Genomic DNA, 26,698 nt, shown 5'->3' on the forward strand with positions numbered 1-26,698 from the left:
TTGGTATAAATCTGTTTATGAAAACAAAAATTTTCATCATGTAGGCAACTATCATTGTTAGTCATGAGTTGCATAACCCTCAAACATAACCATGTATTTTAACATCAGTGGAAATTTTAGTTATGACTTCATTAAGTCTCACTTATTTTGAAGACCATGCATAGGCCAGTCAGGTCAAAGTAGGAGCTTCACACATTTCCCTTCCCTTCCATTATTTTGTTGTTATTACATCAATTTAACTTCTCACTGAAACATCCTGTGTCACATCAAAACAATAATGGTAAACAATTAATCATATTTTTCCCTCTTCCTCTGTTGCTTGGTAGCAGAGAAACAGCATTTGTCCCATCCTGCATTTTTTCTCTCTTCTTTCAGGTTTTATACTATTTCCTTTGCTCCAATGACCTCATTCTTAAAAGAGGACTTGGTTCTCAAATTCCTTTTGGGCCTTTATCTGCCTTGTGTTCTATCCTGCCTGGAGAAGATTAGGAGTCCCATATCTTCTTTTATTTTAGCCCCGCATAAATGAGTCAAGAAAACCTCAGTGATGTGAAATCAACAGGAGTAAAGGAGAAGGAACATTTAAACAGATTGATGAAAAATTAAGATCAAAACCTTTATATGTCTTCATTCAAATGATTATTAGAGGCCCAAAATAAATCCAGGTATCATACGAATTTAGCTTCTCTGAGAAATTCAATTGGTTATATGCAAGAGTATGTGATAGATAGAATTAAGTGGTGAATTCAAACTAATAATATTAAAAATAGTACTATCCAAATGCTGTTATTTCCAATGGTTTCTTTTTCTTTAAAACACCATAGTACAGATGCAAGTAATGATTGATAAACTTTCACAAAAGCTTTTTTATTTATATATTAAAAATAAAACGTGATGATTCACATATTTAAGATTAATATGTGGCTCAAAAATTGGATGTTTTGATTGAGAATTGTTTACATGTAGTATGTCTTTAATGACATTTGTGTGATACCTAAGCCAAGAACAAGTTGTGCCATGTTAAAGAAAACTCCTGCACTAGAAAGTCACATGTATGGGCCTGTCACAATCCAGACTTTAACATAAGGTGCCTGCATCTACTTGAAAAGCTGATCCATTATTTTTCATTTACATTTTTGCATAGTAAATAAAAAGATGTGAAGTGGTTTAAATAAAAACCTTGCTTGCGTTTTGTACACAAGATTATCTGCAGCTGAATTGGTCATTTTGATTAATAAGACAATGAAAGAAAAGTTTAATTTAAATTAATGTTCACCCCACCCAATCAATTATAGGGATCTGCATGAAATGTGCACTCACATATCACTTGTTGAATCAGGAACTCTTGAAAATGAGCATCCAAGCATAAATGTGTTTAATAAAGACTTAGGGTGTTCCCCACAAAAACAATCTCTCACAAATTTAAATAATAGGAATGAACACTATTTATAACATGAAGGAGAGCAAAATACTTTATAATCAGCTTCTGTAACCAGCTTCTATTTACAAAATGAAATGATACTGTGATTAGAAATAGCTAGCACCATTTCTAGAGTTTGTTTCAATGATGTAATCTTCCATGTATTATATTTTAGAAATAATGCAAATCCCTCCTTCAAATTAGTCCATTAATGAGAGTTTTCACCATAGTAATGTCTCCTACCTATTGAAAAAATCTTATATTTTCTTCTGCTATTAATTTACATTATTACATTTGCTGTAGAGATCTTGATCAACAGCATATAATAATAATATTGTATAAATAAATTGCTGGAATCACTTAAAATTCATTTTTCTTCAGAACATCATAAATCTAATAGTCTTAATTTAATTTATATAATCATCAGATAATCATTGTCATTGTTCCTTCATAGGAAATATGACTATCTATATACATGAGGAGGGAGAATTACTGGAAAAAATGTAATATGTATTAACTTTATGGCCATATCCTAAGCTGGGGGTCCCCAACTCCCAGACCACGGCCCAATATCCGGCCATGGCCTGTTTAAAACCAGAAGTAACGAGTGAGCATGCACACAAAGCTTCATTTGTGTGAGTGGAAGGGGTGTCCTCCCACTTGCACAAAACCACCCCCTCCCTTCCCACGTTGGTCCATAAAGCCAAAAAGGTTGGGGAATGCTGTCCTAAGCAACCAACAAAGCAATTATTTTAGTAACTATTAAAAGAAGCCTACATGCAAGAATAAAGCAAATTCAGTCACAACTGAATTATGTTATTGGTTATCTAATAGGAATCATAAGGGACCCATAACTCAAAATTCCATTTGAAATGGCTTTTATTTGCTTTAAGGTTAAAAACCAAGGAGATATATATATAATGTTGCAAAGACAATCTCAACTTTACACGGGAAAAGACCCGAATACAACAAAACCAGCATGCATATATATATATATATATATATATATATATATATATATATATATATATGTGTGTGTGTGTGTGTGTGTGTGTGTGTGTGTGTGTGTGTGTGTGTGTGTGTGTGTGTGTGTGTGTGTGTGTGTGTGTGTGTGTGTGTGTGTGTGTGTGTGTGTGTGTGTGTGTGTTACAACCCCTGGTATGCCCAATACAATATATATATATATATATATATATATATATATATATATATATATATATATAATGTGTGTGTGTGTATGTATATATGTGTGTATATGTATGTATGTGTGTATGTATGTATGTGTGTGTGTATATTTATTTATTTATCAGCACAAATACAACATATATATATATATATATATATATATATATATATATATATATATATATATATATATATATATATATATATATATATTCATTCATTCTATGGTAGTATGTTAGAAAATTACTGTGTACCAAAAATGAGATTCTTTTTAAAAAACCATGCATATAACTAATATGTAGTTCACTTCTACGTACTGTCAAGAGACATTTTTAAATGTTGACAATTCAAAAAAATCACCATTTTTTTAAATGAAAGATTTGAAGAACACATATCACAGACTTATGTTTTGCTTTTACTCTCTATCAAAATCTTAGATTTCAGAATTGTGGTGCTGCTGTTGCTCTTGAATGAGGTTTTGTTGAGCAGTTCAGTTGCACAACACCTAATATTTAATCTCAGTTTTTTAATATACTTGCCACTGTTTTCCTAGGAAAAGGAAGGACTAAGTTACAAAGCTTTGTACTACTGACACTTTTGTAGCTTATAACCCGATATATTTGTATTTCATTCTTACAGGAAGATAGTTTTACTAAGCAGAAAGAAACTCAACCTTTTTCCATACAAAAGTTTATTACTCAATCTTTTGGAAGCATGCACTCATACATTTCATTCTAAATAGATGTGTGATTTTAAATTTGAATACAGCAATAATCAATTCACATATAATAGGTGTGGCAAATCTAAAGTGGGTCAAATCCACTTTATTTCTAGCATCTATATTTTATTAATTATTAATTTAGAATGTGAAGCCAATTTATAAGTGAATAGTCAATTCATCTTTCATATTTATATGCAATGTGTTCTTTATTCATTCATTAAACCGACACTGAATGATCCACATATACTAGCCAAATTAGTACTGCTGGTTTTAGTGAGCAAGATTACATTAGGCCCAGTCATTTAAAAAGGAACCAACATACTACTAATGCAGCTCAATATTGACTAAATATTTCTAGCCATACTGCTATTGTCATGATACAAGTCTGTACAATATTTCAAAAGTTCATGGTTTGCCCCGGGCAATTAACACTATTTTAGATTGCCCCCTTAAACCGAACATATCTACCACATACAATCATTTATTTACATATCACAATACTCAAATCTTTGCACATATATACACAAATGCATTCTATACAGTTGGAATGGAAAATTTCTTTGTTGATGGGAAGTGTACTGCATAATAAATGGCAGAATTAATTGAATGAATTTTTTATCAGTGTTAATCCACCCATCAATGTTCACATGTTATACAAAATCTTGATAGGTATAATGTAAGCTTCAATTTCTCCATTTGGATGAAAAAAAGAGAAGAGTATATTAAATATGTATGTTAACCAAAGCTGAACATACAGTCTTTGAATTAAGTCAGCTATTAAGTTTATTCCTTCAAAAGGCCAAGCTTTTTTAAAGCTTCATTTCTGTGTTCTTCTGTGGCCCCTTTAGGGGTGATTTTTACACTAACACATGGTGGCCTAGGAAGCTTGGAGGGGTGCTGAAGTGGGTAAGATCGTCGCTCATGACCTTTGTCCCACTCAACATGATGCTGTTTCTTTTCCTTCAGATCAACAAAATCTTTCCCTGTGCCAAGAGATGCTGGGCGCATCCGGTTATTCCTGAGAAAATTTGGAGTAATCTTGCTGAGAAAAGATCTTTTATTGTTCTTAAAGTTCTCTCCCTCACTTCCAGAAGTGCCCGAACTGCTCAGACCTACACCAGATCGTTCCAGTGTGTTAGATTTGAAATTTGCCTGTTTGATCCTTTGGATGCTAATCTCAGTTGGTTGGACTTCTTTAACATCAGTTTGGTCAGACTGCTGGACAGATTTTTTACTAAGAGTAATGTCATCTTTGTTTACATTCTCCCTACTGCCAGTGTAGGATGTTTCTCTTGCTTTTGAGTAAATAGAAGTTTTGATCACTTGATCATCTGGATTCTCTTCATTATCCAAAGGGAGTCCCAGTTTCTCAAGAGCCTCCCTCCTTGCCCTCCCTTGTTCTTTATGGAGAGCATAGGTTTTATCCATGGAAAAGTCACCAGTTGCAGCTCTAGGCCTCCCACTGAATGGCAATGACACTTTTATTTTATGTGTTGGATCTAAGTTAAGTGGCGCAACATTATTTTTGCTGGTTTTGAGAATAATATTTGGGGGCAATTTTCTGGGTTTTGGGGCAATAGGAGGGCCTTGCTTGAAACTAGAATCCAACTGAGATTCTTCCAATATATGTTTGTGATTGTGATCAATTTCTTGATGATTAACAATTTGCTCAGAACTTTTCTTGTTACATTTAGGAGAGACAGATTTTAGAAAGGATTCATTTCCAGCTGCTGTCTCCATCATATCTGGTGGGAATTCTTGTTCAACAGCTCTTGCCTCATGTTCTTCCGTTACACCTTGGTTCCTCTTACTTTCATAATGAGATGTTGCCCCATTTTCGGCATGTTTCCAAGAATCAGTAAGGATTGATTCATGCTCTATTACAAGATGGCTCTTCCTCTGGTCTTGGAATGGTTCAGGAGGTGGAATTACTACTGATTCCAGCTCAGAGATTCTTTCCCGAGTACCTATCTCAGGCACTTCTTTCAATATGTCCAATGCCCCATGCTTAGAAGAGTCCCATAAAGTTGGATGCAATGGAGGGTGAGTTTTTAGATCATCAGCATTAGTTTCTGGTGCTTCGGCAACAAAAATCTTAGAAGTATGAACAGCATTTTTTGCCATGATATTTTTTGGAAGGCTGTGGTGGCCTGGACTTAAGATGGCAGAAGGTATTGAACCAGAAAGAGAGGCCTTGTCTTTTGGATCAATTTGTTTATGCTTTCCAAGATAATCAGGATCCAGTTCTACAAAATAAAAAATAGAGATAGGGGAAAGAGAAGGTAAATAGTAACATATCTTTTTTTTTTAGCAAGAAACAAGAGGACAGAAAGTTATCAATAGAGGAAATATAAGCCAAGGAGGAATAGAATCAAATATTCATTTAGATTTTGCACAGTCATTACATTAATTTGATAAACTTTGGATGAAATAATAAAACATGAATAAGATATCAATGAGTTTGAACACATTCTCCAAGAGTTTGAACATTTCCTCCAAGAGATGTAGATGAGAGAAAGTAGACAAATGCTGGTTTTCTATGGCAAATTGAACAATATAAGCACTTGCTTATATTGTTCAGCCATATTGTTCAGCCATAGAATACCATCTTTTATGAAGAAACATAAGTTCAAAGTACAACTGTATTAAAAAAACTTATTGAAAATTTTCCAGGTGTACATTAACCATATTAAAAAAATGAGAACTAGATCTGAAACTCAACAGGTTAGACATTTTTAATGAAAAGCTAAAGAATGTAACCTCCCTTATTTTGAGGATGTGAATTTTGACTAAAGACATCTATTTCCTGAAACTTAATTTTTAACAAGCTAAATCAACATATAATTTCATTTCAAAGCATTATATTTTAAAGTTATCAAACCTAAAAACATTACATGGGACAATCTGCACTATATTAAAGCCTTTTCCGATAATTTGGATGGCATAATAAACATCAACTATTTTGTGACCCTAAGGCATGCTTATACAAACAGGAATTTAAATCTGTGTCTTGTTTCTTCAAAACTCAGTCAAGAATTACTGTTCAGCTGAAGTGGCCCCATTGCAATTCGCTTATAACACAGTTCACAAACTTACCTTTGGGGACATCTCTTGTAGGCCATGTCCTTGGAAGTTTGGAAAGTTCAACAGCTTCTGCCTCATCAGCAGAAACTCCACTGTCTGCTTCAGCATCTAAAGAATGCAAAGTTTCTTCAAGAAACATAAGGCATTCTTTTTCTTCAACTGTTAGATAATCAAAGCCACTGTCACTCTGAGACAAAAACAAAGAACAAAAAAAAAACCTCTGAGTAAAAGCTTGCTCTTAAAAATAAGAATTTCATCTCTATTTCTTGTCTTCCATTCAAACTTATCTATGCAATTTCTGGGAAATATTAACCAATCTTTCTAACTAAGTTCAATAAAATTCTAACTTTTTTGTCAAAACAGAGCATACATTTGTTTGTTTGTTTGTTTGTTTTCTGCAACCACCATTGCTGAAAATAGTTCAATTGGACAAACTATAAATTAATTGAAATAAAATGATTAAATGTCAGTTGTGGTTTGATACAATACATCACATATTTCTGACAATCATTCCTCAACACTTAGAATATTACTTTTCTAATTTCTCAGTATGATTCTTTTAGCTACTGCTCTATTTCATGATCTGTACAACCATAATTCTTGTTAAATACTCAGTTTTGGAGTACAGTTCACTACCTTATTAACATGTATAAGATTTAAGGATTTAAAGGAATGTATATACATTCTTACAATCTTACACAGGAAAAGACCCAAATACAACAAAACCAGCATTCCTAAAAATGTATATACATTAAAAATGTATATACATTAACACATTATTCCAAAGAGATACCTGATGATCTCATGACTATCATATGGGTCAATAAATCTAAAAAAAAGTATATCTCAAAAACAGAAAATCTTATACCCATCCTTTCAAATATATTCTTTAATACACCCTAGACACATTTTTTCATGAATCATTTTTAAGTAGATACCATTTTAACATTTTTAAGGACATGAATCAATGATGGGGCATTATTAGTTATTCCAGTTCTTAGCCTATAAAATATACAAGTAATGTTCACCTAAAATATCATTTCGTATTTATTATTAGATTTATTTGTCACTCCTCTCGCTTTGAGGCAACTGTGAGCAGCTTACAAACATAAATATTATTAACCTATATATAATAAGCTAGTATTATTTGATAATACACATAAGGGATATTTTTTTACTATACCATACAAATTATCCAGTGCCATTAAAGCAATAGATACCACACAACTTTCAAAATAAATCAATATACAAATAAATAAAAGTATTACCATTTCAAAGGAACTGGAGTTGTTGCTGATCACACTGTCACAACTGCCTGCACTGTCAACAGTTGGTGCGGGATCTGGTTCAACAATTCCTACCCATAAATCTTTTTTAGGCATATCAAGTTAAATAAGAAAGCAATCCGTATGATTCAGGAGCTCTAGGATAAAAAGAAAACAAAATAATATATATTCTGCAATGTCAAAACATATTTGGGATAAGGATAAGAAATATTAAATATCTTAATTTTTTTACATTTTCATTTTTTGTATAACACACACACACACACACACACATTTATTTGTTTGTTTATTTATTTATTTATTTATTTATTTATTTATTTATTCAATTTATAGGCCGCACCCTTTCCACCAAGGGACTCGGGGCGGCGTACAACTCAATATACAAATAAATGACAAGGAGGAGGTAATCAAAACATTGTACAATTCATAAATAAATAATCATAAGTTAAAAACAACACAATAAAATTTAAAACAATTAAAATACCCAAAAAATCAGTTAGTTTAAATTTAAAATTGTCCAGGGGGGATTAGAAAATGTAGTTGTAATTTAAGCCAGGCCAGCTAATTAGAACAGGTGGATATATATATATATATATATATATATATATATATATATATATATATATATATATATGTGTGTGTGTGTGTGTGTGTGTGTGTGTGTGTGTGTGTGTGTATTTGTGTTACAACCCCTGGTATGACTAAATATGGGAGGAAGGTCACTCCTCCCTCTTTCTGTCCTTCGGCTTATCACAGAAGACCATGCAGGCAGAAAACCATATTTTTATTTTTAATGTTGTCTTTTTATATTTGTGTTATATTTGTACTGATAAATAAATAAAGGGAGACTAGGATAGATCTATTTCGAGCTAATTAGCTCTCATCAGCTAGCCATACCCTTACTGGGATTTGAACCCGGGCTGTATATATCTTAGGCTAGCTGATGAGAGCTAATTAGCTCGAAATAGATCTATCCTAGTCTCCCTTTATTTATTTATCAGCACAAATACAACACAAATATAAAAAGGCAACATTAAAAATAAAAATATGGGTTTCTCCCTGCATGGTTTTCTGTGATGAGCCGAAGGACAGAAAGAGGGAGGAGTGATCTCCCTCCCATATTTGGGCATACCAGGGGTTGTAACACACACACACACACACACAAACAAACACACACACACACACACACATATATATATATATATATATGCTCACTGAATACATTCATGAAATGACTGTTGTTGTTTTGTAGCAGCAACTCATGACTATGCATACAAAAGTGTCCAAATTCACACCATTGAAATTCTCTGGAATTATGGGTATATAATTAATGAGCACGTCCTTAACCTGAAAGTACTTACCGGTACGGTACTCCTACAAACCTGATTTACATGGTATGTTGAAGGTGATTATGCATTATAAAATTACTGTCCACTCTTAGCAATCACACAAATACACCTTCTCTAGCTTGATCTGTCTCTAAGTGGTTATTCATGTTTTATAATCACCACTGTAATCAAATTCACAATCTTTTTGTAGTCACCTTCTTTTGTTTCCCTATACCTTTCCCAACATGATAGATTTCTTAACAGAGTTAGGCCTTCACATTATGTATTCAAAATAATGACAGTTTGAGCTGCCTTTTCATTTTTGCCTCAAGTGAAAACTCTGAATTGATTTGTTCTATGAACCATTTGATTGTTTTCTTAAGTATCCATGAAATTCTTAGGGAGTCATTGAACAACAAAATTCAAAAGCATTAATGCTCTTTCTATTCTGTTTTTCAAAGTTCAACTTTTACTTCCATAAAGCACCATAAGGAAAATGATGACTTGCACGTTTTCTGATCTTTCACAACTTCTGAATATCTTTCCAAGGCTTCACTATTACCAACTACAGGCTTGCAGTGTAGTTCTTCATTTTTGGTTTCTTCACTGTTCACAATCAATCCTAAAAGGCAGAAGTTACCCACCTGCTTCATATCTCTCTTCTCAAACACTGAAGGTATTCGCAAAATAATCTAAGCATTATTTTTGTAAATTAGGGTCAATTGTCCTATTACTTGTAATACTACGCTGGTTGGGGAAAAAAGATAACCAATCGAAAAAGAGAAAAAAATCTCCAACACCTCTTCACCAGTAATCAGCACTCAGCAAAGATGAATGTCCAACTTGAGACCAACAATCAAGTAAGCAATACCCCAATCAAGAAACTGCCATCAGACTCATCAATAAGCAGCCCAACCAAAGAATCCCTAAGACCATCTCCCACCTAAACAGACAGGGAAGACACTCAGAATATAGACTGATAGCAAACAGCACTACTTACTAGCACTGATGCTTCCTAGTTAGGGTAATGAAACATTTGCAAGAAAACAAGCAAGCTCAGAGAGCACCAAGGACCCTTCATTGTAAGCCGTTTCTGAAAATTTCCAAAAGGCATGACCAGTTCCTTATCTTTTTATGAACAGTGAAGCCAAGCTGGCTGAGGATTATATCCAAAGGGCACCAGGTTAATGAATACTGCTGTAGACTCTGACCCGGTTTAATTGCTATAAAGTTTCTAAAGAGAGCTCAACCTAAGGGAGCTTCATGAGCATGCCTAGGCATTTTTCTGGTAAACATGGTAACAATTCTTCCAAGATATTTCATGTGTTTCCAGTTCAATTCACAGCTCTGATGTACGTTGGTGGTCTCCCAACTAAGTATTAATCAGGTTTGACTCTGCTTAGCCTCTGAGTCCAGGTAAGTCAGGTGCTATTACCTGTTTAATCAGTAAGTGAAAATCTTATTTTAATTTCTCCAAGGTCATTTTAAATGGAAAAATACATGAGAGAAGCAGATTTTCTTTTGCTTTGTGAAGACAAAGCAAATCCATTCCCACATAAAATCATACGCAAGGAACATGAGAGTGGCCTCTCTAAATGCTGTCTTCCTTTATTAACTAATAGTTATCATACCTATTGGCTAACAATACTGAAGAAATGAAGATTAACATTAAATAATTCAAAGTTGTAAGCAGTCATAGGTAATGAGCCTATTTACTTAGGGCAGAGGCCAGGGTGTGTGTTTACCTGCCTCATACCTGACATTCCTTAGAGAAAGGAGAATGCCTTAAAGAGACAGGGATACATTCAATGCAACCACTTTTAACACAGAAACGTTTTAAATTAGGGTCTCCTAGATAGCTACATCTTTCTACTGTGAATAGCATGTATTTTTGGGGTGGGGGGAGATAAGAAGTATATTTCATTCTTCAATGAATTGAAGTCTAGATTACAAACAGGAAGTTCTAAACTATGCCTGCAAGAATAGAATGTGGCCATATCCAGAAATTCTAGGTTTATCCAGTATATACGTGGTGTCCTCAGTAATCCTGCGAGTAAATCTGGTTGCGAGCTTGTAATTTACGTCAGGTGACTTGATAAATTTTGTTCTTGAATGGAAATTTAACTCCTCACTGGCTTGTTGTGGTAAAGAAAATAAGATGCAGGAGTATTGAGTATGTTTGCCGCTTTAATTTACAAATAAAATGTCAGGATAATAATATTAATGCGCATATGTGACATTAATACATTACATTATCCTATGTTCTTGGAAAGAACTCAATGAGTATGAAGGCCAACACCACATAAAGAACTGGCACTGGTGACTTCATATTGTTGTGAACAGAGAATAATAATTCTCATCAAGCCATAACAATCTTCCTATTCCAGGTCTTTGGAAAGGACTCAACAGATGAATAAAAAGGCCAAATCCAATCTAAACATCTGGCTGACTGTGTGATAAACCATAATACTACTACTATTAATAATAATAATTAAATATTATATGGCCAATACATTAAAAAATAGCAGGTAAAGCAGATAATAACAAGACTTGGCATCGGCTAAGAGCAGAAAAGTTGAAAAAAGAGGCACAGGGGCTAATTCTGGTTGCACAAGGCCAAGCCTTAAAAACAATTGCAAACAAAACCAGAATTGAGAAAACAGCAATGGACAGCAAGTGCTATCTCTGCAAAAAAAATCCTTAAAAACCAGTGAAGCACTGCTGCAGCAAAATCACACTGACTACAAACAACGACACAAAAAATGAGCAAAAATGGTAAGTTAGCGGAATTGCAAAAAATACCATTTGCCTGCAAGAAAGAACTAATGGGACCATTAAATGGAGAAAGTAATGGAATATAAAGAAACCAAAGTGCTCAGGAACTTTAGAATTCAAACTGATAGACACCTGCCAGATAACACACCAGATTTAACAATTGTCAGTAAGATATATTTTAAAAAGTCTGGATAGTGGATGTGGTAATATCTGGGGACAGTAGAGTAGAACAAACTGGGGGGGGGGGGTCATAAAATATAGACCTGCAAATAGAACAACTGTAGCAGAAGAAAGCAAAAGTGAAACCTACAGTAATAGGCATCTTAGATACAATCCCAAAACATCTGGAAAAAGCAAAAATAGCAATAGTAATAGGCACAGTGGTGGGTTGCAGACAGTACGCCCCGTTACGGGCACACCAGTACCTGCCCGGAGCACCGGATACCGTTCTGGTACAGTGCTCCGGAGGGCCCACCCACTCACTGTTATCTTTACCTGTCTTAAAAGTCTTCAGCACTTCCGCACACGGCGCATACAGCGCCTGCGCAATGCTCCACCGAGCAGCTGGAGCATCACGGAAGTGTCACTGGAGGGTAAGACGCATGCACGCCCTGTGCACGTGTGTGCGCATGATGCACGCATTAATGTGGATGACTCTGGGCCCTGTTGCAACCGTACCGATTGCAACAGAATCCGGAACCCACCACTGAATAGGCACCTTAGGTGCAATCCCAAATCATCTGGAGCACCATTTGAGCACCATCGGCATTGAGATAACCACCATCAGTCAATTGCAAAAAGACAGTTTTAATTGGAACAGCTTATATCTTTCAACAATACCTTTAACACTATCATATATCTGCCTATTCCAGGTCCTTGGAAATGATTCAATAGGTGGATAAAAATACCAATACCAGTCTAAATATCTGGCTGTGTGTGTGACCTACAATAATAAGAATTTAATCCTCCATCACAGTCCCTAATCACTGTGTCATAACAGTATGCTTTCCTTTATTTTGGTGGATTAGTCTGGACTGACAATTATGCAACAGAACATGAAGAAATTAATAGATTTTGTTCCCAAAGGCACATATTTCATTTGCTTTAAAAGCAGGAACCTATCAGAAAAATATGTGTTTCGTCTCTTGGAAAATCTTCTATAATATTGTATCTGAGCTAATTACAGACTTCAATTCTAGGCAGCTCTAGTGAGAATGTTATGAGTACTAGACTGTGGGCTTAGTAAATTATAAAATAGAAATATGCATTTCTACAACATATTGGCATTGCCGATTTGCAGGTCTCAAGTCATGATGGTGTCATCACAAGTACTAGTACTACCTTTCATGTCTTCAATGAATTATCTAACTCTTTGCAATTCTCCTATTTATTTTCTCCTGATCTTCCTTTTCTACCCTTTTAAAATAAAAAGCACAGAAATCTAATCTTTGGGCATCTGACTGCCCTTCTGAAAATGTTGACTATGTAAAAATAGCCCCAAATGAAAATATTTGAATCTTAATCTAAGATACATTTTGTAATGTAATGTTTAATGTTAATATCATAATTTTGTTGCATTTGCTTAAACAAATAATAGCACTGTAAAAAATAAATCTGTCTACCACTCCCTACACAAGCTTTGTTAAATACATTAGGCCATACTACCTTGCGATGGTGTGGTCACAAGCTTTATTCCAGTAAGTCATGTTTTTAGCTCCACCTCATGCTTGTGTCACATTGTGTCTTACTCATATTTAGCCTTGGTTGTAATGGGCTACATCTAATATAGCAATGTCACCTTTCCTAGATGGTGTGTCCATTCAATGTACAAAAAGCATCTCAATCACTTCATCATTCCAGTGAATGGTCTTACACAGCAAAGAGGAAAGTCTTCAGATTACAGGATTTTGGAGGCTAAAGATAAAGATTCCTTTCACACATATGTGCTAGTCATTCCCTACTCTAGGGGTGGCGCATATCTCCGTTTCAAAGCCAAAGAGCCAGTGCTGTCCAAAGACATCTCCGTGGTCATGTGGCCGGCATGACTAAACGCCGAAGATGCATGGAATGCTGTTACCTTTCCACCAAATGTGGTTCCTATTTTTCTACTTGCATTTTTACGTATTTTTTAACTGCTAGGTTGGCAGAAGCTGGGACAAGTAATGGGAGCTCACTCCGTTATGCGGCACTAGGGATTCAATTGACAAGCTCAGCATCTTAGCCACTGAGCCAGCCACTATGTCCCTCTTGGAGGCTATAGTTCTAGTATTTGATTTTTACATAATAAAATAGAAAAACTCTTAGGATGAATGCCTGAATCTAGTTGTCATTCTAAATTTCCCATAAGGTTCCAGAATGTGATCATCTAGCACCAGCATGGGAAAAAATCTATAAAAGAGAGTATAGGTAAAGACCCAATAGAACACCATGTCAAGGCCTTGGCAGCTATTCAAAGGTGCTAAATAGCTGCCAGTCCTGTTTTACAAGTGGCTACCTAAGTCTAACACAGCATCTTTATCAACATTAATCCCAATTCCTCTTGTCATAGACAGGCAAATTTCAATCAAATTACTTGTCTTGTATTACAGTATTCAATATTTGTTACAGAGAAGTTGGGTAAAAAAAATTTCTAACATTTTAAAATCTGTAATATAGGAAAAGGCTCTAAAATTAGAGTGAATCAATCATAATATTCATTCAGATTGATTTGGAGTTCACCCACCTTCATCCTAATTTTAGTTCAGAAATCCAGATCTCTTTGCCTCATGATTTACTGAGTAAAATTGAAAATCAACAAATGGGTTTAACTATGTTTGTTTCAGAAAGCAGTCGGAAATCTCAAGAATTATAGTATTACGTAATGTGCCAGATTTTTTTTAAAAGGTGCAGAGTTCTTCCATTACAAATCTCCAAAATATGTGGGTGTAGTTTTTTTGTTTTTAAATTCAATTTAGGCACCAGCCAACATGGGTGGCTCACTCGCTCACATCAACTCTGGGTGGCTCAGAATATAATAAACAATAAAACATAATAAGAATACAAACAAGGTGGGATCTGTCACTCTGTGCAAAAACATAGGCAAAAAACACATTTGACTTCCATTTTTCATTAGTAAACAAACTACTAATAACATTTTTATTTCAATCAGGGATTACAGCTGTCGGTACAATTTGAGAATCTGTTTTTCAAAAGGAGACTTCTTTCTATCATGTTGGGGTGTGGTAAGGTTTTTTATGAAAATTACATATGGTACAACCCTAGTTCTAACTGCATCAAGGGGAAGAAACCCAGCAGACTTCTGGTGAGGCTTTATGATGAACCAGATGTCTCTGAAGGAGCAGAAACGGCACTGTGATGGAGCCAAAAGATAAATTCTGGCTAGCACAATCTCTCCAGAAAGAGTGATCATGAGGTTGGCAATCCAGATGATTACTCCTTACTCCTCTGGAACTAAGGTCTTGCAATTAGTTTATAAACTGAGTAGCTGGAGGTGGGGGGGAGGGGGTTTCCACCAAGCTCACTGATGTAAAATACCCTTTACGGACATAAAATTAACATGAGCTTCGTTTCTTAGTCATTTTTGAATATAATTAACTTATAATTAAAAAGGAGCTATTTAGAATCTTTGGAGTGACCAATTTTATAGTACTTCAGTCCTTAGCAAATGAAGTTTTAAATATAAGCTAAAAGACTTTTTAAAAAGATGCAAAGAGAAATCATTTCTTTATATGTTTTTTTTCTTTCTCTTTATTATATACTTATTTTTTTCAATTTCTATTTTTTCTTTTCTACACTTTCTATTTTTTATTTTTATTCTTTTATCTTTTCAGTTTGTATTAATTTTTATCTTTTAAGTTATAATAATAATAAAATTCCTATTTAAAAGGGGAAGGGGCGAACCAAAGAGGTTATAATGAAAAAAGAAAGCTATTTACGGTTGTTTTCTTTTTCTGAATTGACAACGAAACAAGAAATCGAATAGTAGAACTGTTAGATTCGGGCAACGAGAGAACAGACTCCGGACACGAAGTGACTTAACAGCTCTTTATTAGTAGTAGTAGTGATCCAGCTTAGTGTGTGGTCTGAGGATTCCCCTTTTATAGGGATCGGGTATGCCTCTCGACCAATCAGAGTGATCCCTAGTTCCCGCCCTAGTGGCAGACCTGAGTGGAGACTTACAGCGATATATGCTAATATCTAACACCCCTCCCTTCTTAGACGGAGTGTTCCTGTTAGTGATAAAGTCCTTTAAGTACGTTGGTTTCTGCCTCACGCGAGTGGATCGTCGGAGTTCGGTTTGAGTTGGAGTGGGTGTGAGATCAGCTTGTTCAGCTAGTTCCGTTCCGCGGTCTGGGGTTGGAAGGCTTTCCTCGCTCGGATGCTGTTCCACTCCGTCGTTGATCTCTGGTTCTACTCTTAGCTCCGGGGTGCTGTAATCCTCTATGTTTGGGCTCTCGGGTTGCTGACTTTGCGCTGGAAGGTAGTCCTCGTTCGCGGATCGTAGTTCTGAGTGTGTAAGGCGACCCCGTAGTTGATCTATGTGCCTTTTCCAATTTCGTCCATCTTCAAGCTCCAGCAAATATGAGCGTGGACCCGTGATGCCGATTACCCTTGCCGGCATCCACAATGTTCCCCCTGCATAGTTGTGGGCGTATACTGAATCCCCTACGCTAAATTTCCAAATTTTGCTTGTAGAGTCTGGGGGCGATGTGGCAGAGTAATTTGGGTGAAGACGGTCCAGGTGAGACCGTAGACGGCGGCCCATGAGTAGTTCAGCGGGGCTCCTACCCGTCGTTGCGCTGGGGGTAATATGCTGAATTAAGAGGTAATGATCAATGCGTGTTTGCCAATCACCTGGACCCATCCTAGCGAGGGCCTCTTTTGCGGATCACACCATTCTCTCCACCTGTCCGTTCGATGCCAGATGGAATGGCGCGACAAGGGCATGCCGAATTCCCTGACCTGCTAAATACGTTTCAAATTGCATGGCCATGAACTGGGGCCCGTTATCGGAGACCAGGAGGTCGGGCAGGCCATGAGTGGCGAAAAGTCGCCGTAGTACCTTAATGACTGCCTCTGCTGTGGTTGAAGTCATTAGGACTACTTCTAGCCATTTGGAGTATGCATCCACAACTATAAGAAAGGTCTGACCTTGAACTGGCCCTGCGAAATCGATGTGTATTCGCGACCAGGGTGCTTTAGGCTTCTCCCATTCTGTGGCGGGTGCTTCTGGGGGTGCTGGTCTAGATTCTTGGCACGGATCGCAAGTGGCCACCCATTCCTCTATCTCTTTGTCCATGTTTGGCCACCAAACATAACTCCTTGCTAACGCCTTCATTCTAACGATCCCTGGATGCCCAACATGTAATGCTTCTAACACATTTCTACGTAACGCCTAAGGAATAACCACTCGATCCCCCCACAACAAACAACCTTGTAACACTGAAAGTTCATCCCGTTTTGCCCAATACAGTTTAAATTCCGGCCCCACGTTTCCCTTCGGCCACCCCCTCCAAACCCACGTTTGAACTTGTTTTATTATATTGTCCCTAGAAGAGAATCTGGCAACGACGCAGGAAGACACAGGTCCAGAGTCCAAACAGTCAATTAACAGAACTGGTACCTCGGGAGTGGGGTCTGGCAAAAGATCCGGGAGTGGGCAACGGCTGAGTGCGTCTGCATGTCCTAGAGTGGAGCCCGGTCGATGGATCAGCTTGTATGAGTACGCGGCCAGGAAAACAGTCCACCTGGTCATGCGTGGAGAAAGGGAGACTGGTGTGGGGCGGTTTCCCACCAAAAGTCCCAACAGCGGTTTATGATCTGTAATTAGTTCGAAATCTCAGCCGTAGAGGTATTCGTGGAAACATTTAACTCCAGCCACAGCAGCTAACGCTTCTCTGTCCATCTGGCTGTAATTCCTCTCGGCTGATGAAAGAGTCCTGGAGTAGAAGGCGATGGGTGCTTCGTTCCCGTTTGGCATCCTGTGGCTGAGGACTGCGCCGACGCTGAATGGGGATGCGTCGCAGGTCAATACCAGTGGTAGCGTCTGGCTGTATTGCACTAGCAGCGAGTCGGTGGTGAGTAGGCGTTTGACTGCGGCAAAAGCTGCTGCTTCGGATTGTCCCCATCTCCAAGTTGCGGTCTTTTGGAGGAGTCGATGCAATGGCTCAGCAATGGTCGCCTTCTGTCTCAGAAAAACGCTGTAGAAGTTAAGTAGTCCGAGGAAGGCCTGCAACTCGGTCTGATTTCGTGGTGTGGGGGCGTCCTGGATCGCCTTAATTTTCTTTGAAGTGGGGTGTATTCCCTGACCATCGATTCTATATCCCAGGAATTCTACACTAGGCACGTTAATTTGGCATTTCTCTTTTTTGAGGCGGAGACCCTTCTCTCTGATTCTGGCCAAAACAGTTCTGACTCTTTTTAATAGTTGCTCCTCGTTTGCAGCGTACACCAAGATGTCATCGAAATATGGGACGACTCCCGGTATCCCTTGCAAAAGCCATTCCATGACGCTCTGGAACAGACCTGGGGCAATACTCACACCGAATTGTAGCCGGTTGCATTTGAATGCGCCTCTGTGCGTCACTATAGTTTGGGCCTCCGCTGTGGCGCTATCCACAGGCAATTGCTGGTAAGCTTGTGCCATGTCTAGTTTAGCAAATATCTTTCCTGGCCCCAACGAGTGCAATAGGTGTTGGACTACTGGCACAGGATATGAGCTTTGTTGTAGCGCGACATTAATTGTGCATTTATAGTCTGCGCAGATGCGGACTGACCCATCTGGTTTGACTGGGGTCACTATGGGAGTTTCCCAGCGTTCGTGATCCACTGGCTCAAGTATTCCTTGCTCTACTAGTTTATCGATCTCTTTATCAATTTTTGGGCGGAGTGCAAAAGGCACTCGTCTCAGTTTAAGTCGGATTGGCGCCACTTTTGGGTCTAAATTGAATGAGATGGGTTTACCCACATACTTATCAAGACTGGGGCTGAACACATCCTTGAACTCCTTAAAAATCAGTTCAGCGCTGCTGTTCTCCACGGCATTGATCCCGGTGACTTCTAACCCCAGGGCTTCAAACCAATCTAGTCCTAGAAGGTTCTGTAATGGTGCGCTGGCGATGGTCACGGGCAGCTGGGCTACGATGTCCTTGAAACGAATTTGGAATGTGCCTTGGCCCACGATGGGGACCCGGTTCCCCTGGTAGTCTCGTAGCAGGATGTCCTGGTGCGCGTAGTTGGCTCTTTTTGAGGCTAGGGATAGCCTTTTTCATGGATGCCCATGAAATGATCGTCAGGGACGATCCTGTGTCAACTTCCAGCTCGCAAGGAAAGCCCTCCAAGAGGACCGTGACTTTCAGCTTTTTGGGCCGCTTAGTGCGGACCTGACTTATTGTGGTGAGATAGGTTCGCAATTCCTCTCTCTGGGTCAACTCTATCTCGGCATCGGTATCCTGCCAATACTCTCGTTGGGCGTCCTGGTAGTGTGCTCTCTCAGCTCTTTGTGTGTAATCTCTCTGGGAATACGCCCTTTCAGCTCTTTGGGAATTGTCTCTCTGGGTAAACTCTCGTTGGCTTCTCTCTGGGCGCCCTTTTTGATTTCGCCAAGCCCCTGGGTTGGACTTCTGTTGGCGGTACATTGGAGGCTGCCATTGGAGGCAGGGACTTCGCTCCGGCACACTCGTGCAATGTGCCCAAGTTTGTCGCAGTGTGAACAAACCACGTTCCTGAACCGACAGGTAGACCGGGGGTGGTTCCCTCCGCAGCTTGCGCAGGGTGGCAAACGGAATCCGGATCTACCCCCAGGCCTCATGTGACTGCTCCGCATCAGGTGACTGTCCTCGAACTCGGGATCCTCGAAGTCTGGATTGATGTCCTCGTAGTGGACTCTGGCGTGTCTGGGTGCTGGCTGACTTGTGTTGAACCCGCGTTGTATGGTTTCCGACGATCTTTCCGCTGATTCGGACGCCCTTGCTTCGTTTAGTGCCATTTGTAGGGTTAAATTTGGATTGGCCAACAGCCTTTTTTGTAGCGAAATGTCCTTTAACCCACAAACAAGTCTTGCCAGGATTTGCTCGTCCAGATCCCTGAACTCACAGTGAGTCGCTGCTTTACGCAGGGCTGCAACATATTGGTTGATTGATTCTCCCGCCTTCTGGTTCCGCGTGTTGAATTCCTGGTGGCAAACGTGGCGGGAAGGTTTTGGCGCGTAATGGGTCTGCAGGGTCTGCTGTAGCGCTGTCCATGATACTGCTTGTATCGGTGTTGGTTCGGAGAGGTCTCTGGCCGTGTTGAAAACTTCTCGCCCACAGTAGCTGAGGAAGATGTTCTTCTTTCGGGAGTCGGTTATCCCCGTGTATTCGTTTGCTTCGAGAAAACACTCGAAACGAATCATGTAGGCTTCCCATTGGTCGTTCGTTGGGTCGAACGGAGCGGGAGGAGTGTGCATCGCCATCTTCTCTGCGTTGAATTTCCCGCGCTGCGATGGCTTGAGATGGCTGCCGGAATTTCTGCCGAATTCCTGGGCTGGATCGAATCCTGGGATTCTGGAGGTATCTTCGTCCTATCTGTCTCTCGATCCCACCTTCGTTGCCAATGTTAGATTTGGGCAACGAGAGAACAGACTCCGGACACGAAGTGACTTAACAGCTCTTTATTAGTAGTAGTAGTGATCCAGCTTAGTGTGTGGTCTGAGGATTCCCCTTTTATAGGGATCGGGTACGCCTCTCGACCAATCAGAGTGATCCCTAGTTCCCGCCCTAGTGGCGGACCTGAGTGGAGACTTACAGCGATATATGCTAATATCTAACAAGAACAAGAAGCAATGGGTGGAAGCTAATCAAGGAGAGAAGCAACTTAGAACTGAGGAGAAATTTCCTGACAGTTAGAACAATTAATCAGTGGAACAACTTAGCCTCCAGAAGTTGTGAACGCTCCAACACTGGAAGTCTTTAAGAAGATGTTGGATAGCCATTTCTCTGAAACAGTATAAGGTTTCCTGCCTAAGCAGGGATTGGACTAGAAGACATCCAAATTCCCTTCCAACTCTGTTATTCTAATAATAATAATAATAAAATTTTATTTGTTAGCCGCACCCTCTCCCGAAGGACTCGGGGCGGTGTACAATAAAAAACATATAAAATACAGATATGGACAATACATACACAAAATAGACATATATGTGGAGGAGGTAGACAGATGGATGGAAACAATTAAAATCACAGTTTAAAATCCCCTAAATAAAATCACAAAATTAAAAAAACCGTCAGGAGCGATATCATCAAACTATGGTTGAGCCAGGCCAGCTACTTGGAATAGGTGGGTCTTGAGCTTCACACGGAAGGCGCGGAGGTCAGAGGTAATCCTAATATCCAGGGGGAGGTCATTCCACAGGGCTGGGCCCGACACAGAGAAGGCTCTGCTCCTAGGCGCCGCCCCCCAGCACTGTCTGGTGGACGGCACCTGGAGAAATCCCTCTCTGTGTGAGCGAATTGGTCGCAGGGATGTATGGGGCAGAATACGATCCCGCAGGTATCTAGGTCCTGAGCCATGGAGCGCTTTAAAGATCGTTATCAAGACCTTGAAACGCACCCGATAGACCACAGGAAGCCAGTGCAGCTCGCGCAGGAAAGGTGTCACATGGGAGTACCTTGTACTCCCCATAATTACCCGCGCGGCCGCATTCTGGACCAACTGCAGTCTCCGAGTGCATTTCAAGGGAAGCCCCATGTAGAGAGCGTTACAGTAGTCCAGGCGAGACATCACCAGTGCATGAGTGACTGTGCGCAAGGCGTCCCGGTCCAGTAGGGGGCGCAATTGGCGCACCAGGCGAACCTGGTGGAACGCCCCCCTATTCTATTGTAGTGATAAAAGATAGAGCATTTAATGATGCAAAGATATGAACAACCAGAATTTTTCATGTACATACCCAACATTCCACTTTCAAGCACCTTTTTTAGTATTTCTGCTTCTGGGAATGATAATTCATAAACATTTAACTACATTAATTCAACATCGCTTCCCACAGCATTTTCCTTGAGGGTCCAGGACCAACTCACCCTGGCCAACTCAGCATGGCTGATCCACTGCAATCGATTTGCTGCGGCTGACTCATCACAGCTGACTCGCTCTGGCCAATTTGCCCTGGCCAACTCACCGTGGAACAACTCACTGTGGGACAGTTCACTGTGGGACCATTCAATGCAGGATAACTCAATGTGAGATAACTGTACTGGGACAAAATGAAATGTGAATGACAACAAATAAAATAATGTCAAAGAAACAGTGGCATATAACAGTACAGTTATCTCATGTTAAGTTATCCAGTGTTGAATTGTCTTGCAGCAAGTTGTCTCATGGCCAGTCGGCTGGGGCAAGTTAGCCAGGGCAAGCCGGGGCAAGGTAGGGTAAGTCAGCCAGTGCATGCTGTCCCATTCTGTTCCTTGAAAACACAATTAAAACCATTTCTAGCATTTCCAAATTTTAAACTTCAATAAACTGAAAATTTCTAATATCCATCAATTATTATAGACCAGTTCTCTCTTTGAACTCACACTATCTTACTTTGATGATTTGGAAACATCAATCATAAGGGCCTCTATAATATTCAGCTGCAAATGTCAGTGTTTGCATTTATTTATGGATAATTTATGAACACCTTACATTTGTCTTAATGTCATACAGAATGATGACTCTCAAACAAATATTCTTTATCTTGATCATCAGTGATACACAATAATATCATTAACTGGAAGAAAGACAGCCGAAATGATTCGGTAGATTTACAAAGTCTTTACCATTAGGCATTTTTCCAAAATAAAAAATCAAAAGATTCTTACCACTCAGATATAATTACAATGAATTTGACCAGTAAAGCAGTCATCTCATACTTTAAACTCTAAATACATAAGAGTGAAACTCTTGAAATGCATCATAGGGTTCCATAAGTCGTCCCTCCCCCCCTAAAAGCTTTTCTCAAACTCTCAAGAGGCATTACAAGAGTCATGTTCAGAAGCATTGAAGACTGAAAGGTCCCAGCCACCCATTGTATTTCTATATCGAACCAAAAATTTGACAAGCTATGGAGTTAGCCTAAATGCTTTCCCGGCCAGTATGTATGTTCTTTAATTAGAATGGAAGTGATGACTACTAAGATTCAAATTACACCAAATTAACCAGGCTAGCAAAGAGATTGTTTCTTCATTATTGTGGCTTAAGCACTTCTTAGCATAGTCCTTGTTTAGCTTCCTTTCCTTTATTGTATTTATCAGGTATTCCATTTCTGTGCACAAGTTCAGAACTTATTTATATATATAGATGGAGGTTTGGATACAGAATGCGTTCTTGTACTCCATTAAATTTATGCCAGCTGGTTTCTAGACTTATTAGAAAAATAGAGTTTCTGTATCATTCATAAATTATAAAAGTAAAGGTAAAATTTCCCCTGTCCAGACATGTCCAACTTTAGGGGATAGTGTTCATCTCCATTTTCTAGCTGAAGAAGCCAACATTGTCTGAAGACACTTAGGGGTCATGTGGCCAGAGTGATTATGCACCAAGGTGTACGGAATGCTGTTAACATACCACCAAAGTGGTATGTACGTATTTATCTACTTGTATTTGAATGCTTTCAAACTGTTAGGTTAGCAGGAGCTGGAGTCTCAAACCTGGGTTGTCAACTTTCCAGCTGATAAAGATCAGCATCATTAATTGCTGACCCATTGCACCCCTCATTTATATATTGTAAAAAAACTCTCTATCATGTCCTTTTAATGCATGCATAGTCACAAGTAAAATATAGATAGAACACCCTACTGGTATACTACTAGTTCATATCATGAATGAACACAACAGTATGGAGTGAACTCTAACCTTCTTTTACCAGAGCTTTTGTTTTCTTTTGTTTTGAAAAAAAAAGGTTTTATTAACATACAGCAAAAAAGGAGAAGCAAACGAAGCAACAGCCATGATATGTACTTGAAATTGGGGTTTTAAATTAGGTTACATCATTTATTGTTTCTGCAATGAGATTTGTGTCCTTCAATTGTCAGAATAAAAATATTTGCACCTAAATAATATTTTTGAATCTGTGGCTCACCCAAGTCTGGATTTTTATTGCCATTCACATTGCTGTGGATTCAAACTAGTTTGTGTGATGAGTTGTTTTGTTTCCACCAAAAAATTGATTTGCTTCAAAGACCAACAACTCTAGATGTCTTTTTCAGGACTAAGTTTTATTGAGAGGTCAGATTCCAGGGTCTGAACAAGGTACGCTCGAGAAAAATTCTGGATTCAAGATCTCTCTTTTATGAACAATGAAATTCAAAAGTAAGGGTAGCAAGCTGAAAGGTGTGGTTCCAATTTTCTCTAACTTGTGCAAGACTTGACATTACTTGTGGGTGGCAAACATCAGTTTCGCTTGTAAAGAAATGTGAACACCACAAAACACTAAGAATTAGCAAAGTAGTTAGAATAGTTCTAAAAGCTATATTAAATATTAACTAACAACCTTGAATAATAGGTCTCAGGGTATCAAACTATGAACACAGGGCATAACTGCCCTTTTTTTATGGGTACATATTTGAGGAAATGAAACTAGGTGCGCCCACACTTAAGATATCAACAATACATATGTGAGGTAACTGCACCAGGGAAGCGTTATCAGTAATTCTCATGTGACCTTCATACCTGGCAGAACATTTTTAAATCAGTGAATTATAAAGCAGAGCTATAGAAGACATATCAGATGAAACTGAGAAACTACTACCAGTTATGGAACTATCTCTTATCCTTATGCATTTTATTTCAACATAAGGCAGATCAGGGCTGCCTTTTAAATAAATTTGTGTGTGTGTGTGTGTGTGTGTGTGTGTGTCTGCCTGCCTGTCTACTACCTACTATCTACTACCTACACACACACACACACACACTATCTGTAGTAAAATTAAATGCAATATTTGGAAAAATAGATTTTGTATAATAATGTAGAACTATAAAAGTTTCTCAAGGCAAAATGGGTGGCATATGTGAAATAAATAAATAAATAGCAACAAACGTGGCAGAAGTCCACATATTTTCACTTCTTAATTTGCCAATTTCACTTGAATGCTTATATCGTATCTTTCCTTGAAAATATCCCTAAATGGACATTTAAATCTGTTTCTGTGGTTTCTAGTAAAATATGAGAGCCAGTCTGGTTGTAGTGGTTAAGACACCCTGCTAGAAAACGGAAGACTGTGAGTTCAAGTCCCATCCTAGCCATGAAAACCAGCTGGGACCAGCCACACTCTCCCAAAGCAACCCACTTCACAGGGTTATTGTTGTGGGAAAATGAAGAGATTGGAAGGTTAAATGAATAATTAAGCTTTATTCCTCCAATAATGTTTTCTAATAGTTAGTTAAGCACATCATTCATAGACCTGCTTTATTTGTGACCCACTCAGATGAACATAGCCAATAGCATCTTGATATCACTCTTACTTTTGTTGTGTGTTAAAAAAATTTAAAAATTGGCAATCCAAATTGCAAAGACTATATTCAGCTCATTCCACTGCAAATGACAGAAGCCTGTTTGTCTGCTATACTTCACAATAGTTTGAGTTAATACTACGAAGTCAGCACCTCTCAATTACATTGTTGTGGTTTCTATGTAATTTCTTATGACACAACATCCGATTGCTTGAAATACCCATTTTGCTAGAATTTGTCATACGACAAGACAAATACTAAAATCATCCTACACTTTATAGGAATTTACATAGGATGGGACTTTATGTAGTCCACATAATGTTCCATGCAGTCCCTCAGAACACCTTTTGCGCTGAATTTTGGTGGCATACATGTATTTTGAGGCACAAAATACATCTATGTTCTAAAAGATGCTGAACAGTTAAAATATAATTTGCTAAATACTCAAATAAATGGTCAATTCTGTGCAACTCTGCCAACTTGCTCCATTTTCTTCTTACTACAATACTTACTGAATAAAGCTTTGTCTATCTGTGAAACAAAAATGAGTTCTAAAGACAGACTCTTGAATGCATGTACATTACTTAATTGCATTTCAATGTCATGTTTACTAAACCATCTCAGAACAAGACAGAATTCCAACATGTATGCACAAGTCTTTTGACCCTATACGCACAAAAGACAAGTCTCTAATAATCACCAATTACAGCTGCAAATCTGCACGTTCCAACTAACTTAATATCTAATTAAAATCATTTAGTTCCTTTTGTTTAACTGCATTCAACTAATAAATTGTAAATTTCCACGCATGTTAATAAATTCAGTCAAATATCTTATAATTACAGCTGAATTAAAGTAGCCTTTGTTTCCCATTGCGGATAGAATAAATAGCTATCTTATAGAAAAAACATTTCTACTCAGTTCCATCTTTCAGTATTTTTAAACCAATACCTGTTCTTCTTAATATAGAAGAGATCACCATTGTTTTGTAATTTTGCATAGTAAGCATAAGACATTCTTAGTTATTCCACACACGTAGTTCTAGAAACTGGAATCTGCTTAAATAACTTTTTTGTAAAGAAAAGTTTGTACTGGGTTTGACTTACTTACATAAGGAGATCATTTAGTAGCAACTCAAAGGTATAAGTGAGAATAACCCCAAGAAAGAATAAATAAATACAGTAAGGCACCTTATCCTTTTAAGCAAACATAGTTTAGTTAGAGTTTAACTCACCTTCACTAGGAAATGAAAGCAATTCCACGTACTCTGCTATGCACCAACACATCAAACAGGCTATACCACCTCCTCTGTTCTATTCTTGACCTCCCACTGACTTACCTAGACAGGTAAATTCCTCCTGTCTTTCTTTGCTCTCCACCCTGAAGTTGACTCCTCCCCTAAGCTCTTCATTCCAGCTGTTTCCTAAAGAAAAGG

At 38.3% G+C, this 26,698-nt stretch overlaps 1 protein-coding gene across 5 annotated transcripts; it reads right to left on the reverse strand.

The window, feature by feature from the left end:
• Positions 1-3,103: 3,103 nt before the first annotated feature.
• LOC309388920 (specifically androgen-regulated gene protein) lies at positions 3,104-26,698 on the reverse strand. Of its 5 annotated transcripts, none has more exons than XM_081946684.1 (5): positions 26,498-26,689; positions 21,855-22,022; positions 7,679-7,833; positions 6,423-6,597; positions 3,104-5,572 (listed from the first exon to the last, which is right to left on the reverse strand). In XM_081946684.1, exons 3-5 carry the CDS (start codon positions 7,790-7,792, stop codon positions 4,110-4,112), a joined length of 1,752 nt encoding a protein of 583 aa, XP_081802810.1. In that variant the 5' UTR covers positions 7,793-7,833; positions 21,855-22,022; positions 26,498-26,689; the 3' UTR covers positions 3,104-4,109. The 5 variants fall into 5 exon arrangements, with proteins under 5 accessions (XP_081802810.1, XP_081802811.1, XP_081802812.1 ...); XM_081946685.1 differs by having other exon boundaries at positions 21,855-22,027; XM_081946686.1 differs by lacking the exon at positions 21,855-22,022 and having other exon boundaries at positions 26,603-26,698.

The sequence above is a fragment of the Natrix helvetica genome (assembly GCF_964273705.1).
Source record: "Natrix helvetica genome assembly, chromosome: 3".
In the NCBI taxonomy this organism is placed as follows: Eukaryota; Metazoa; Chordata; class Lepidosauria; order Squamata; family Natricidae; genus Natrix; species Natrix helvetica.

Excerpts from the sequence above, each read along its gene's own strand:
- LOC309388920 (XM_081946686.1), bottom strand. The coding sequence starts at position 7,792 with ATGCCTAAAAAAGATTTATGGGTAGGAATTGTTGAACCAGATCCCGCA. Across the intron at positions 6,598-7,678 it reads ACTCCAGTTCCTTTGAAATG|AGTGACAGTGGCTTTGATTA; the intron begins GTAATACTTTTA and ends TTTTTGTCTCAG. Across the intron at positions 5,573-6,422 it reads TACAAGAGATGTCCCCAAAG|AACTGGATCCTGATTATCTT; the intron begins GTAAGTTTGTGA and ends TTTATTTTGTAG.